This window comes from Heterocephalus glaber, unplaced genomic scaffold, assembly GCF_053883595.1.
Source record: "Heterocephalus glaber isolate CG9 unplaced genomic scaffold, H.glaber_assembly_v1.0 deba00000613, whole genome shotgun sequence".
NCBI lineage: Eukaryota > Metazoa > Chordata > Mammalia > Rodentia > Bathyergidae > Heterocephalus > Heterocephalus glaber.
In genome coordinates, this window is record NW_028258152.1 from 3163204 (window position 1) to 3179750 (window position 16547).

At 40.3% G+C, this 16547-nt stretch overlaps 2 protein-coding genes and 1 pseudogene across 3 annotated transcripts in view; 2 read left to right on the forward strand and 1 right to left on the reverse strand.

The window, feature by feature from the left end:
- Positions 1 to 16547, forward strand: part of Sh3d19 (SH3 domain containing 19) — a 183456-nt gene that overhangs the window by 20377 nt on the left and 146532 nt on the right. The window lies entirely within an intron of this gene.
- LOC101713694 (coiled-coil domain-containing protein 181-like) overlaps positions 1 to 16547 on the forward strand; it is a 101363-nt pseudogene that overhangs the window by 15121 nt on the left and 69695 nt on the right. The window lies entirely within an intron of this gene.
- On the reverse strand, positions 897 to 16207 carry Prss48 (serine protease 48). Its single transcript, XM_087205718.1, has 7 exons — positions 15664 to 16207; positions 15243 to 15413; positions 14085 to 14129; positions 13747 to 13909; positions 10627 to 10889; positions 7698 to 7867; positions 897 to 1748 (listed from the first exon to the last, which is right to left on the reverse strand). Exons 2-7 carry the CDS (start codon positions 15283 to 15285, stop codon positions 1473 to 1475), a joined length of 960 nt encoding a protein of 319 aa, XP_087061844.1. The 5' UTR covers positions 15286 to 15413; positions 15664 to 16207; the 3' UTR covers positions 897 to 1472.

The window sequence follows — 16547 nt, forward strand, 5'->3', positions numbered from 1 at the left end:
TCTGAAAACCTACTTTGTGTAAGGCAGTAATATGCCGTATTCTGGGCTTTCTCACAAAATACCCAGGTTGTGACACTGTATTTGGGGAGACAAATTAATTGTGTTTTTTTTTTGTTGTGTTTTGTTTTTTTGGTACTGGGGATTGACCTCAGGACCTTGTGCTTGCCAGGCAGATGGTGGAACCACTGAGCTAAATCCTGTCCCTATTTATTCAAGTATTTATTGAGGCTGGGATATACTGGTGAATAAAAACAAAAATTCTTATTCTCATGGACCTAGGATTTTGTTAAGAGAGATATATTAGACAACTATATAAATGAATGTTAAATTACAGCCATATTGAATTTTATAAAAGAGGGCTCCATTGTGTTTGAATCAACTTCAGGATGTTCCAGTCAAGAGAGCCAGGGACAGCTTCTTTGAGGAAACAAAGGCTGAACTGAGATCTGAAAGCACAGTAAGAATAAACTAGGCATGGACCACAGGGGAGAGGGAATGGAAAATGACACAGTCTGGTGGTAAGAGAGTGCTTGGTGGATTTGAGGAAGCCCAAGCATGGAGAACTGAGTAGGGAGCTATGAGCTGAGGCTGAAGGGCAGACTAGAGTCAGATCTTGCAGGGCTTTGTACAGCATCCTGGTTCTTACTCTGTGAACAACAGGATAACTCTGAAGTGCTGTAAGTAGAGAGGAAAGAAGAGAAAGGTATAAAAAGCATTTTTATTTTTAAACACCAGCCTGAACACTGAGGATAATAAATGGAGTCAGTGTAGCTGTGGGCCATAAGAACTGGGGAATGCCAGTTAGGAGGCTGTAGTAATAGTCTAAATGAAAGTTGAGGTTAAGGGGCTCTACCCTCACTTCCTGTGAAATGCATTTTTAAAAATTTGTTTTGTTTTTTGAGACAGTCTTATTATGTAGCCCAGGCTGGCCTCGAACTCCTCCTACCTCAGCCTCCCGAGTGCTGGGATTAAGGTGTGTGCCACCACATCCAGCTTCCTATTGGTATTTTAAAACATAGAAATTTGTGAAAAATACAGGGCTGAACTATGTAAATGCATTCTACCCTTTGTTGCATCTAGAGGCTAGGAGGGGCTTAGAAGGAAGCATAGGATAGCAGAGGAGGTGAGAATTATAGACAGGTAAGAGACCCAAGGTGCAGCCTTCCCTTTTGCCCTCCCAGATACTTTGCCTTGCCTGCCTCTTCAGAAGCTACTTATGTCATGGAGATCGTCCTTTTTGCCCTAGAAGACACATTAGTCAGGGACACAAAAGTGACAGCCTTATTTCTTAGTTGTTCCCATTTTCACCACTATTGGACACTTACAGAATCCATAACTTCAGAAGCAATATCATTTCAGACTATAAGCAAAGTCCCCCATGGTTTCCATGACTCTCTGAGTTCTCTGCTGCTGGAATTCAGTCTCCTTGTGTTCCCAGCTCTGAACTCTGCCCTCAGCTTCAGCTGTGCTGCTCACTCTCCCAATACAACGTCAAGCCCAGAGGCACAGCAGAGTCCCGGGAGAGCCAGAGAAAATAGTAGAGCAAGCGACAGGAGGTCACAGAAGTCCAGATGGGTGGCATCCAAGACTTCCGCTCTTGAGATAGTGGCAGTAATCCATTCTTGGTAGTAGGTCACATTGGTGTAGACCCCAGGAAGACTTTTACCGCATTCTGGACCCCAGCTTACCAGTCCTATCTGGATCCATACACCATTGATGTGACATGCCAGAGGCCCTCCAGAGTCACCCTAAGGAAGAGATAAAGGTTATGAGTACAGTGGAAAAGGACATGAGGAGAGAATAGTCACAAGGGATAGAGTTTAGAACTGGGCCATGAGACTCACAGGGCTGCAGAACTCTGGGGAGCTGGACTTTCCACTGCTTTAGGGAGAGGGCATAGGGATTCTAGAGTCAGAGAATTTGAAATTGGTGGAGACCTTAGCAAAACACATTGATAATTTCAGAATATTCATCTGATTTGTGATAAAGCCAGTAACATTAATGTGATAACTTTTTCATCATCAGATTTTTCTTTCACAATGTTAAATTTATCTAGTAGAATGGACTGCTTTTATTTTTGTTTGTTCAGTTCTGCCTTTATTCTGTTAAAATAATTATTTTTTAAGTAAAATGATAGTGATAGTAGTTAGTAGTATGTCTCTTAATCTTGCTCTTTTTTCTAACAGATTTTACCTGTAATTCAGATACCATATAATTGACCGATCTAAAGCACACAGGTTTTTGGTATGTTTATAAAGTTGTGCTATCATTATCATCCCCTTATTCTTTCTTTTTTCTTTTTTCTTTTTTTGAGACAAGGTCTCGCTATATAGTTCAGGCTGGCTCAAACTCATGGTAATCCTCCCGCTTCAGCCTCAACCTCCCAAGTGCTAGGATTACAGGCATGTGCCACCATGCCCAGCAGCCATGAAAATGTTGTGAGAACATTTTCCTTATCCCCAAAAGAAACCTCATTCCCATTATCACCCCCTTTTCTTCCCAACTCTTCTAGCCATAGGCCAACTGGTAATCTGTTTCCTGCTTCTATGGATTTGCCTTTGATGGATATTTCATATAAATGGAGTCATACAATATGTGGTCTTTTGGAACTACTTTCTTAAACTTAGCATACTTTTTTCAAGGTTTATCCCCGTGACAGCATCCATCAGTACCCCTTCTCACTTTATGGTTGAGTAATTACATTGATGCACCACATTGTGTGTGTTTATTCATTCATTAGCTGGTGGATATTTTGGGTTTTTCCACTTTGGGGCTATTAATAAATAAGGCTGCTGCGAACATTCATGTGTAGATTTTTATATGTGCTGTTTTAATTTCTCTTGGGCATATATCTAGGAGTGGTATTCCTGATATGGTAACTCAGTGTTTAATCTTTTGAGGAACTATCAGTTCTCCAAAGGCGCACTATTTTACCTGCAAATAGTTGTCTATGAAAGTGCCGGCTTTTCTGCATCCTTGCCAATTCTGAATTGATCATTGCCATCCTAGTAGATGTGAAGTAGTAACTCAATTGAAACTTAGGTTTACATTTTCCTGATGGCTACGGGTAGTATTTTTTTCATGTACTTATTGACTACTGATGTATCTTCTAAGAAATATCTATTCAGATTCCCTGCTCTGTAACAAAATTGTATTGCCTTTTTATTATGGAGATTCAAATGTTCTTTATACATTGTGGACACAGAGCCTTCATCGTAAGTATGACTTGCAAAGAAATATTCTCTCCTATTTCATGGGTTAACTTTTTACTTCATGGTATCCATTGGAGCATAAAAATTCTGAATTTTGTAAAACTCTTGCTTATGCTTTTACTGTTATATTTAAGAAAACACTACCCAATCCGAGTCGCAAGGATTTACCGTGATTTTCTTCCAAAAGTGTTGTGATTTTAGTTCTTATATTTAGGGTTGGATTCATTGTGAGTTAATCCTTGTATATGGTAGGTGTCCAAGCTTATTCTTTTGCATGTGGATTATTTGTTGAAATAAGCATTATTTGTTGAAATGACCATTCTTTGCTCTTGAATTATTTTGTTACCATTGTCTAAAATTTATTAACTATAAATACAAAGGTTTGTTTCTAGACTCGTTTCTTTTCTATTCTGTTCATCTATATGTGTCTAGCCTTATGCTAGTACCACATTGTCTTGATTACTATTGCTATGTAATAAGTTTTAAAAATACGAACGTGTGAGACTTTCAGCATCTTTCTTCAAGATTATTTTGGGTCCCTTGGATTTCCATATTTTATTCTCAGCTTCTCAAAATTCACAAAGAAACCAGCTGGGATTTTGGTAGGGATTGTGTTAAACTACAAATCCACTTAGAAAATGCTACCATTTAAATGAGGTTGTCTTCTCATCAGAGAACTTGGAATGTCTTTTCATTTAGTTAGCTCTTCTTTAATTTTAAAAATGTTTTGTAGCTTTCAGAGTACAAGTTTGTTAAATTTATTACTTTTGTTAAATGTATTGCTAAGTATTTTATTTGTTTTTTGGTGCTGAGGAATGAACCCAGGATCTTGTTCGTGGTAAGCACACATTCACCAACAGCTACACCCTTAGCCCTTCCTAAGTATTTTGTTTTTGTGCTATTGTAAATAAAATGTTTTCTTAATTTTCTTGGATTATTCTACCTATAAGTATATATAAAGAGTTTATTCTTTTGGTACCAGGAATCAAATTCAGGGCCTTGTGCTTGACAGGCAGGCACTGTGCCACTGAGCTACATCCCTGGCCCTCTTCTTCTAAGCATATAGAAATACATTTGTTTTTAATATATTGTTCCTGTATCCTACAACTTTGCTGAATGTGTTTATTCTAATTTGGTGGAGGGTCATGGAGTTCTTTGATTTCCTATGTTGACTGTGGGTTTTGTTTTCTTTTGTTTTCGAGGCAGTCTTACTCTGTAACTCTGGCTGGCTTTGAACTCACTGTGTAGCCCAGGCTGGCCTCAGACTTGCAGCAATCCTCTTGCCTCAGCCTCTTGAGTGCTGGGATTACAAGCATGCACTACCACAGCCTTTTTATTATTGTTGTTATTGATGAGTCTCACAGTTGCCCTGGCTGTCCTCAAACTCCTGGGCTCAAGTGATTCTCCTGCCTCAGCCTCTCAAATATTTGGGAGTATAGGGCTGTGCCGCTGCACCTGGCTCAGCTGTGGGCTTTTTGTGGATGCACTTAATCAGTTTGAGAAAGTTCCCTTCTGTTCCAAGATTGTTGAGTATTTTTTATCATAAAGGATTATTGGATTTTTGGAAATGCTTTTTCTGTGAATCTTGACATGATCATACAGCTTCTGCCCTTTAGTCTGTCTGACATGGTGTGTTACATTTATTGATTTTTGTTTCTTGTTTTTTTGTTTTGTTTTGTTTTTGGTACCGGGGATCGAACTTGGGACCTTGCGCTTGCGAGGCAGGCACCGGAACCACTGGGCTAAATCCCCGGCCCCATTTATTGATTTTTAAATTTTAAATCAGCCTCACATTCCTGGGATAAATTTCAGTTGGTCATGGCCTATAATCCTTTTGATATGATGTTAGATTTGGCTTGCTAGTATTATGTCAAGTTCTGTACCTGTCTTAGTAAGAGATACTGATCTGTGGTTTGCCTGTGATAATCTTTATCTTGTTTTAGTCTCAGGGAAAGAGTGATCTCATAAAATGAATTGGAAATATACCCTCCTCCTCGTATGTTTTGGAAGAGTTTGCAATGAGTTGGTATTGGTTCTTTCAGTATTCGATAGAATTCACCAGTGAAGGTTCCACGCCTGAGCTTTTATTAGTTGGTAGCTTTTTTGTGTGTGTGTGTGTGATCCTAGGGACTGAACCTAGGGCTTCTCATATGCTGGTAAGTAGGTGTTTTACCATTGAGTTATATCCTTGGCTCTTTTAAAATTTCATTTATCTTTTTCATTGGTTTGTTTTGAGACAGGGTCTTACTATGTAGTTCAGGCTGGCTTTCAGTTCACTGTGTAGCCTGCACTCTTGGCGATCCTCTTGGCTCAGCTTCGAAAGTGCAGGGATTACTGTACAGGCATGCACCACCATGCCTAGCTCTTAAATTTTATTTTGAAAAAGGCTCCTGTTAAATTTCTCTGGCTGGCCTCAAATTTGTGAGCCTCCTGTTTCCAGTAGCTGGGATTAAATATGTGTGACACCATGTATGGATAATTGGCAGTTTTGTTGGTTTGGTTGTTTGTTTGGTTTTTTTGGTGGAATGGGGATTGAACTTAAGGCCTTTGCACTGAGCTACATGACCACCAAGTTGCTCAAGTGCAGGCTGAGGCTGGGATTGAATTTGGATCCTCCAGCCTCAGCCTCCCAGAGTATTGGAATTATAGGTGTGTACCACCATGCCTCAACAGTATTGTTTTGCTTTTTTTAAGCACTAATGCAATCTCTTTGCTTGTTGTGGTTCTATTCGGATTGTATATTTTTCTGGGGTTAGTTCCATTAGTTTATGTGTTTCTAGGAATTTGTCCATATCATTTTAGTTATCTAATTTATTGTCATAGTTATTCATAGTATTATCTTACCTACCTTTGTCTGTTTCTCTCTCTCTCTGTCTCTCCCTGTCTTTCTCTCTTTCTTTCTAGTACTAAGGGTCAAACCCAGGGATATTCTATCACTGAGCTATAACCTCAGTTTTAAAAATTTATTTATTTTTAAAATTTGAGACAGGGTCTTGCTAAATTGCCCAGATAGGACTCAGACTTCTGGTCCTCTCCCAGTGTTATCCTCTCAGTGCTGGGATTATAGGCATCTGCATCTGACTCTTTATTTCTCACTGATCAGTAGTAATGTCCTTTATTTTATTACTAGCTTTTACTAATTTTAATAGTTGAGTTTTCTTTTTCTCTCCTTTAACTTAGCTAAAGTTTTAAAAAAATCTATTAATCTTTTTTAGAGAACCAAAGTTTGTTGTCTATTTCCTGTATTTGTGTTCTCTAAGTAATTTTCACTATAATCTTTTCTTTCTTTATACTTTCTGGGGAAGTACTCTACCACTGAGATACATGTCTAGCCTCCTTATGTAATATCTTAATGTGAAATATTAGGTTATTAATTTGAGATGTTGTTTTTAATGTAACCATTTACTACAATATATTTCATTCCAAACACTGCTTTTAACTGCATCCATAATCTTTGGGATGCATGTATTCATTTCTTCATTTTCATTCATGTCAGAACATTTCTGCTGGGCGTGTTGGTGCACACCTGTAATCCCAGTACTTGGAAGGCTGAGGCAGGAGGATTGCTTCGAGTTTGAGACCAGCCTGGTCTACTTAGTGAGTTCAGAGCCAGCCTGAACCCTGTCTTAAAACAACAACAACAAAACAAAAAAAATTCCTAAAAACATTTTCTAATTTCTGTTTTGGTTTTTGGTGAGCTGCTCAGGCTAGCCTCAGTCTTGTGATTCTATTGCCTCAGCTTTTCAAATGCTGGGATTGTAGGCATGAACTACTATGCCTGGCTGTGATTTCTTTTTTGGCCTATTAGATATTTGGGATCATGTTAATTTCCGTATCTGACCTTTCTTTAGTTCTCTGTTATTTATTTTTAATTTTATTCCACTGTGGTTGAAAAATACTTTGTATGATTTTAATCCTGACTTTATTGAAGCTTGGTTTACAGCTTATCTTATGGTCTATTTTGGAGACTGTTCCATATGCCCTTGAGAAGAAAGTATATTCTTCTGTTCCTATGACCTTTCTGATTTTTATTTTTCATTCATTCATTCATTCATTCATTCATTCATGGTGCTAAGGATGGAACCCAGGGCTCTGCAGATGCTAAGCAAGTGTTCTAACGCAGAGCTGCACCCCCAGCCCCTGGTGGCTGACTTTTTATCAGTTATGATCAAGAGATAACAGAATGACATTTTTTGAAGTACATAATGAAACTTACCTACAAAAATTAAAAGTTGGCAATTGTGTATCAACTTCAGTATATTCATGAAAATTTATACATCTATAAATCTAATGATCAATGGTTAATATTGGTCTAGAAGTTGAAGAGATTAATTGATAGTTATGGTAAGAATCGAGGGTGACCCAAGAATTATTGTCAGATCTCTTATCTCCTGGCTTCCAATTCACTGTTATTTATAGATAGGAAAACCTGGATCAAAATTAAGATAGATGTCTTCAAAGGTAGTCTTCAGGACCAGCGCTCACCTTGCAACTATCCTTCCTTCTTTGTACATCTCCAGCACAAATCATGTCTTCCTTGATGACTGGCTCCAGATATGGGAAGAAAATGCCAATTGGGTTATAGAGACGTTCACAGTCCTGGTGGTTAATGACTGGGATTTCCACTTCCTGGAGGGTAGAAGGGTAATTTTTATCTGTAGAAAAAGGCGGAAATGAAAGGTTAAAGCAACCTGAGAAGCTGCTGGGGCAAATAAGTCACTTTGCAATCATATTCTCTTATAGAAAGAACTTTTGGTACAGTTGATTCTAAAACAGTGGATAATGCAAAATCTTTTTTGTTTGAATATTTTCTCTTGTGTCAGTGTTCTAAATGAAAAGTAATTCTGATAACTTCTGATTCAGTAAAGATGTGAGTATCCTAAAACTTTTCCTTTCCCATTTTCCTGCTCCCAGATCAGTTCTTATCTTTATGCCATCTTGGGAAAAAGTTTATATAACAGTTTAAAAATAGGTAAAAACACTGGACTCCCTCCAAATGTTAAGTCAAATTATCAAACCTCTTTTTTTTTATAGTGATTTTTAAAATTTACTACATGTTTGCAGTGCATTGTGAATATATTCGTTGTGGATAGTTGGTAACTGAACATGGCACATCTTTTTTCTTTTCACATCCCATTCCCTTTCCTCCTCCCTTCTCCCACTCTCCATCTCTTAGTTCCCTTCTTGTTTCCCAAAGAGCTATCTCCCTATGGTATTTTCTATTGTCTTTTTATTTTGCTCTTTTATTTATGCTTTGAGTTTCTCATATAAGAGAAACCATACTATTTTTCAGATGGTGTATCTGATTTACTTTACTTAACCTTATGGATTCAAGGTGCATCTGTTTTTCTACAAATGTGTCAAGTTTGTCTTTGTTTATGGTAGAGTATCCATTTATCTGTTGATGGTCATATAGGCTACTTGTGAATTGTGCTGCTATAAACATGGGTATGCATGAATTACTGTAATTTGAGGCTTTTAACTCTTTCAGAAAGATACCTAGAAGGGGAATAGCTCGATCAAATGGAATTTGTATTTTAAGTTTTTAAGGAATCTCTATACCGATTTCCATAGTGGTAGTTGCATGCTCACCAACAAGGTGGAAGGGTTTCTTTCCTCTTCCCCTCCCCACAGCCTGGCCAGTATTTATTGTTATTTGATTTCTTGATGATGGCCATTCTTTTTGGGGTAAGATGGAATCCTAGTGTTGTTTTAATTTGCATTTCTCGATTGGCCAGAAATAGTGAACTTTTTTCCTTGTATTTATTGGCCATTTGTACTTATTCTGAGAAGTTTCTATTCATTTCAGTTGCCTATTGGGTCTTTTATTCCATAGGTCTAATTTTCTTTTGAGTTCTTTGTGTATTCTAGATATTAATCCTGTCTAAGGTATGGCTGGTAAAAATATTTTCCCATTCTGTAGGTTGTCTTCACTCTGTTTCCCTTGGTGTGCAGAAGCTTTTTAATGTGATATAATTCTTTGAGTTGATTTTCAATATTATTTCTTGTGCAATTGGAGTCCTATTCAGAAAGTCCTTGCCTGTGCCTATGTCCTACCTTATCTCCCAGCAGGTTAAGTGTTTCTGTTTTAATATTTAGATCTTTGAAGCATTTTGATTTTAATTTAGTACATGGTGAGACAGATACAGGTCTAGCTTCAATCTTCTGCATGTGAATTCCCAGTTTTCCTAGCACCATTTACTAAAGAGGCTGTCTTTCCCCCAGTGTATGTTTTTGGCCTCTTTGTCAAAGATCAGGTGACTGAATATGCCTGGGGTTGTTTTTGTATCCTCTATTCCATTGGTCCATATATCTGTTTTTGTGCCAGTACTGTGTTGTTGGTATCACTGTAACTTTGTAATACATCTTTGCTCACATTACATAGGATTGCTTTTTCTATTCTGGGTCTCCTCTGATTCCGTATGAATTTTAGGATTGTTGTGTGAGGAATTTTGTTGGTATTTTGATGGAGATTGCATTCAATCTGTATATCAGTTTTGGGAGTATGGCCATTTTGACAATGTTGGTTCTGCCTGTGTACAAACAGGGGATGTCTTTCCATTTTTCTGATGTCCTCCTCGATTTCCTTTTTCAGAGTACTGAGATTTTTATTGTGTAGGTCTTTCACTTCCTTAGTTAAGTGAATTCCTAAGTATTTAATTTTCCTTTCTGCTATTGTGAATGGTATTGTTTCCCTAATGTCTTTCTCAGTAGGTTCAATATACAGGAATACTGTTTATTTTGTGTGTTGATTTTGTTTCCTGCTACATGGTTGAATTTGATTATTCTCAGGGTCTTTTAATGCAATTTTTTGAGCATTCTATGTTAAAGGATCATGTCACCTGAAAATAGTGGTAATTTGACTTCTTCCTTTCCTATATGTATCCCTTTTATTTATTTCTCTTGCCTAATTGCTTGGGCTAATGATAAACCTCTTTTTGAGAGAGGTGATTATGTAGTTAAATTGGTAGTGTCTGCTCGTTCAGCTATAGCTAGATTCTAGGCAAGGCAGGTATAAGAGTGAATGGAACAGGGCCGGGGATGTAGCTCAGTGGCGCTGTGCCTGCCTTGCAAGCACAAAGTCCTGAGTTTGATGCCCGGTAACAACAACAACAACAACAACAACAACAACAACAACAACAACAACAAAGTAAATGGAATAAACATATGAATGTCAAAAAAACTTTTTGAAGACTTGTAGATGATATCTTTAGTTTGGTCTGATTTTGTTGAAAAATATTTGTAGTAGTGAGGATATGTCTAGAATGTGAATGTTCTGGAGTAGGTACAAAAGGGTAACACATAAACCCATGGTGGTGAACCTATGTGCCAGAGTTGGCTGTTTGTTATCATTGAAAGTTCTAAAAGGTTTGCCATCACTGATAAACCAACCCTTTTTTCTGCCCATTCTCACCTTTACCTCCCGTAAGTTGTCCCCATCCAGTCACCCAACAAGAAGCTGGGATTTTCAGTGGCTTTGTGACATTGGGCAAGCAGATGGGCAGGATGAGAGAAGTGAAGGGTACTCGGTAGGACAGTTTCAGCAGGGCAATGTCTGCATTTGAATTTTTGTGTTTTGGATGAATGACAACTTTGGACACAAGGTACTCCGTGACGCTAGTGGAGAATTCTGCTTTAACTGATCCCATCCACACCCTATATGCGAAAGTCATTGACCTAAAGGAAAAAAGGATACCATAAAAGCAGTGTGCTTATGGCCTATAGGTGGTTCAGAACAAGTTGCCTATAGGTAGCACCAAGTCTCTAAGCAAAAAAAGGAGGGTAGCACATGGGAACTTAACCAGGGCTGGGTCGGTTAATTTGGGGATGGAGTTGGTTTGTCCTCTTCTCTCTTCCTCTCCCCGCTCCCCTCCCCTCCTCTCCCTTGAACACTCTTCCTGTGCTCTCAACCTACATGTTTATGTCCTGCATTTTCTCTCCTGCATACTTCTCCCATTCTCCATGGTTTCCCCAGCACTGTATGCTTTGTAGTCATTGCTCTTTATGCCAGGTTTGATTTGTTCTGAACACTAAACCTTTATTTCCAAATAAAAATTTAAAGCAAAGCATAATGCAGGTTATACATATACAAATTGAAATTTTCAGGTAGTTTGATAAGATGTACAAAAGAAAGAGAGAAAAATAAATTCACTGTTCCAAGATCCCAGTTTACACTGTTCAGAGGCAATCATTTTCATCTCTTTTAACCCTTACTAATTTCCCTAGTATTTTCAAGAAATCCTATATATTTCGTATATATTGCTGTTTCTTACCCCCCTATTTTAGAATATTCAGTTTCTGATGTAAAAGGTGAGGATTGAACTTCCTCTTCCTGCTCCTTCTCCTTCTCCTTCCTCTCTTCTCTTCCTCTTCCTTCCCCTCCCTCTTTTTTTCCTCTTCCTCCTCTTCGTCCTTCAATACTAAGAACTGAACCCATGAGCACTCTACCACTGTCCTACATCCCTTGTACTTTTTTAAAGTTTATTTTGAGGTCTGGCCTTTCTAAGTTCCCAGGCTGGCCTTGAACTTGGAATCCTCCTGCCTCAGACTCTTGACAAACTGGTGTAACAGGTGAGCATCTAGGATTGAGCTTTCCTACTCATCACAGTCCACCCCATTCATCTTCTGAACTAATATTATCAAAAGTGTTTAGTTAAGCCTGGGATAGTGGCCATGCCTGTAAGGGAGACTGAGACAGGAGGAGCACAAGTTGCCCAGCCTAGGCAACTCAGTGGTTTAGTGAGATCCTGTCTGAAAATTTTTAAAGGGGGGAGGGGACTGGAGATACAGTTCAGTGTGAAGGCCCTGATATCAGTCACGAGTGCCACACACACACACACAAATTGTTAGATTTGTATGTTTTTGTTTCTTTGTTTTGTTTTGTTTTGTTTTGTTATCAGGAATCAAACTCGGGACCTTGCACACGTGCAGGGCAGGCAGCGGAACCACTGAGCTAAATCCCTGGCCCTAGATTGGTATTTAATATGTATGTTCCTATGACTATACAAACATTATTCACTACTGCTCATATTGGAACCAGTGAATGCTTTTCTTGTAAAATCTTTTGCTTTTCCTAGAGTTAATAATGTGGTCCCATGTCTATTTTCTTTATACCATCACTAATTTATCATTTTTCCCCTAAACTGTCTGTCAAAAGTATAAATCTCTTCTCAATATGTCCAAACCTGTCAGTCATTCTATTATGGTGACCCTTTTTGGAGCCCTCTGCCCTCACATTCCAATCTATACCTCTCTGCCTATCATCTTGGTACTCTCCTTTTTTTTTTTTGAGATAGGGTCTTGCCGTGTAGTTTAGGCTAGTTCTACCTCAGCCCCTCAAGTGCTGGGACTATAGGCCTGAAACATTGTGATTTTCTTAGGTGTTCTGTTTTGTGTTTTATCTTTCCTCTTTTGTCTGGACGCCATGTTATCTTTGGTTTTTTTGGTACCGGGGATCAAACTCAGGACCTTGCACTTGGGAGGCAGGCAGCTGAACCACTGAGCTAAATCTCCGGCAACTCCATGTTATCTTGTTTCCCCCTCTTTTATTTTGATGAAACACATTCTCCTATGGCTTCCTGGGGAAATGTGCATGAGAGGTAACATTTTTGCTATTTTACATATTTGAAAACGTCTTATTTCTATCAAATACTTAATTCACAGTTTGTGTATGGGTAAAATTCTAGGTTGGAAATCATTTCCCCTTAGCATTTTGAAGTCATTGCTCCATTTTCTTTGAGCTTTCACTGTTGTTACTGAAGTTATTTTGATTTCTGTGCATATTAGTTATCCACTGTCGCATAACAAGTTGCTGCAAACCTTAGTGGCTAAAGAAGAAATATTTCTGTTAGATTCTGGGGCCAGGAATCAGGTATAACTTAATTCTGTGTGTGACTGCAGTCGGGGGGCTGCAGTCATCTCAGGGCCTGAGTGAGGGAGCATCTGTTCCAGGTTCACTTTTGGCTTTGGGTCCTCACCAGCTGTCGGCTGGAGATGCCAGTGCATCTGGACCTCTCTGTGGGGCCACTCAGCACGGGACAACTTGCTCCTCTCAGGCACTGACTCTGAGAACTCAGACTGTGTTTGTGACCCACAGAAGCTTAAGACAAAGCCCCTGATTGGTATTTATAAAGTGATTTGGCAAAAAGTAAAGAAAAATTCCATGCCCTATGGCTAGTAGCGCCTAGTTTTAGAGCCCAAAGTGACCCATCTTATTACTTTCAATGGCCTATGGCATAGATGGCGAAGCCTTTTTTTTTTTTTTTTCTTTTTCTTTTTTGCGACAGGGTCTTGCTATGTAGTCCAGGCTGGTCTTGAACTCACTATGTAGCCCAGGCTGGCCTTGAACTTACAGCGATCTTCCTGCCTCAGCCTCCCAAGGGCTGGGATTACAGGTATGTGCCACCACATCCAGCATGGTGAGGCTTTTAGAGCTTTCAGTGATACAAACAGCCCGCCGTGGCATGCGTGCCATAGGTTTGCCACCAGTAGTCTATGGGACCAGCCTGTGTGCTGGCTACCGGTTAGAACTCACGGTTGGATGCAGTGTGCTGCTGTCAGTACCCATCTCTCACTGAGGAGGGACCCCCCACAGATGTGGCTAGGGCCAAAGCGTAGGCTGACCTGCCAAGGCCAGCGCCCCACGGCAGCATCTTGGCCACCCACAATGCGGCCAGAGTATGCAGGTCGTCCACACACTAGAGAAAGAAGGGAAAGGGGCTGGAAATCTGCGAGTCCTGTTCCCCAGGTCCCCATCTGTACATCATCCCCGAACTCCTGTCCCTTCCTCGGAGCCCTCCCTGGACTCCAGACTCCGTCCTATTCCAGTTTCAAACCCAGCAGTACTGAACCCAGGTGGAGGAGACCACTCACCTGACTGCAGATTTCTCCCTCTGGTAAAAGAGCCTGGGAGAGAACCTAAGGAAGACAGGTGGGATCATTGACATAGTAACACATTGCAGATCTAGATGCTTCTGAGATTAGTGTTGAAAGCCAAAATTGATAACTGTGTATCTGTCGTTAGGAGTCTTGACAATGCCATACTTCCTTGCCTTTTAAGGCTGCTATAATCTAACTTTTACTTGATTCAGGGTCATCATCAGGAATATTCACTATTTTGGGACATAAATACAGTGATGTGCTCAGATGCTTTTGGGATTTGTAAAGTGTTTATTTTGTGCTGTTTTCTTTAACTGAATGGGCATTTTATAGTACTTTTTTTTTCTACTGTTACCTCTTGGTTCCTCTCAGCATACCCATCTTTTAAATCAGCATAGGCCAGAAAAATAAACAAACACACTTCTGCCAGAAGCACTTTCAGTTCCCTCTGCCCAAAATGTAGTTTTCCTGGATCCTCTTAGCTAACATATTTATTTCCATCAAGTCCTGTCTTGTCTTCTCTTGTCTTGTCTACCTCATCTCATCTCATCTTACCTATCTATGGTATTGGGGATTTGTACCCAGGGCCTTGCACATGCTAGGCTAGTACTGTATCATTGAGTTATGTCCCCCACATCCTTTAAGTCTTTCTTCAAACAACTCCTTAGTGATGCTGCCTTTGACCACCTTACTTAAAATTACAACGTATCTTTTGCCCCTGAACATTTTTGTTTGGTTGGTTTTTGAGGCAGGATCTCACTATGTAGCTGACACTGGATTTGAACTCTGGGCATTCCTCCTGCCTCAGCCTCCAGAGTGCTGGGATTACAGGCATGCGCCACCACACCCTGCTTATTCTTGAACCTTAGATGCCCTTTTCTTTGTATAGTACTTATTACCTTCTGACATGCCTTATGTTTACTTATTGAAGGTGAACATTGATTATAAGTCCCATGAAGACAGGGTTCCTAGCTTTGTTTATTGCTATATCTATCCAAGAGCATTAGAGCAGTGCTGGGCATATAGTGAGCTCTCCCAAGTTTCCCCAGGTTATGTAATTAGTAACTAACTTCCCGTGGATAAAATATTATTCAGTAGAATCTATACGATGGCTTCTTGAGTCTGAAAACTCTGCCAGCCCTAATGACTCACCCAGCAAGAGCAGCAGCAGGACGGCTTGGCCAGCTGGGCCCATGTCTCTGTCCTCAGGAGCAGCACTTCCTGCTTCTGTGACCTAGACTCCCAGTATTGGGAGGGTGGGGGTGGGCAGGACCGGCTTCTCCTAGGTGGAATCCCCTAGGATCTTGGTCTTCCTGACCTGTTCTGAAAGGACTAGACTTCAGAAGAGCAGCTGCAAGACCCCAAGGAGCTGGGCCTGAGGCCCCTGCTGTGTAGGGAAACAGGGTAGGGTATCTGTCTGGGATTTCTTCCTGCAGGAGGGGACGGAAGGACAGGAGGGGTGGGTAGAGAAGCTGGTGAGGGGGCTGGAAGGAAGAGGACACTAGAAAAGAGATGGGAAGTGGGCACGATTGTTCAAAAGCAAGAAATGGGAAAGAGGAAATTAACTCAGTACCTGGTTCATTTTTCTCCTTGCCTTTGCTGTTGTTGTGTTTGTTACAGTGTTAGGCATAGAATGTCAGATTTCCCGAAAAGTAGACTGTAAGGCAGACTTGTTGGCAGGGCATTTATTGGATGTGGCCTCAGGATCAGCACCTCTTCAAACTGGGGGCAGGAGGGAGAGCAGGATTGGGTAGGGGGAGAGTTGATTGTGATGCGTTGGTTCAGAGGCCTCAGCCCATCCAAGTTGCCCTGGAGGTGAAGTAGCCCTCTGGAGATGTCCTGAACTGAGGCGAGAAGAATGCGCCCACAGACTTCTGCTGCCTGGATGAGGTTGCCGCCATGAAGGGGCACTACCTTGGATGAGGTGGCAGTGCTGCCAGTTCTTAGGATGGGAATTAGCCGTGACCTGTCAGCAGGCAGCACTCTCGTGGCCTGGGGGATGAATGCTTCCATTCTGAAGGGGTTTCAGTGTGACACATCACAGCATCCACCACAGAGGGCTTCCCTGTGCTGTTATGTTTGCTGTACCGGTTGTGGGACGGGTAGTAGATCTGGGGAGGTAGAATTCAATAAAGTTGCACTCCAGAGGCAGGATGATTTCCATGAGTTCAAGGCCAGCCTAAATTACATAGTGAGATCCTGTCTCAAAAAACAAAACAAAGAAAAAAAATCTTGCTATTTTGGGACCCACTTAAAGTCAGCTTAAATCAAGAGGGGTTTATTTTAAAGATGGTATTTTAGGCTGAATTATGTCTTGCCAAAAGTTCATGGGAAGACATAATTTGAGTTCCTAACCCCTAGTAAACAGAAGGTGACCATATTTGGAGATAATGGTTTTTAAAGAGGTAATTATGTTAAAATGAAGGCAATAGGGTGGGCCCTAATCTAACATGAATG

Coding starts and splice junctions, on each gene's coding strand:
- Prss48 (XM_087205718.1), bottom strand. CDS start 15,285: ATGGGCCCAGCTGGCCAAGCCGTCCTGCTGCTGCTCTTGCTGG. Junction 13,910..14,084: donor AGGGAGAAATCTGCAGTCAG/GTGAGTGGTCTC, acceptor TTCTTTCTCTAG/TGTGTGGACGACCTGCATAC. Junction 7,868..10,626: donor ACAACTTACGGGAGGTAAAG/GTGAGAATGGGC, acceptor CTTTTTCTACAG/ATAAAAATTACCCTTCTACC.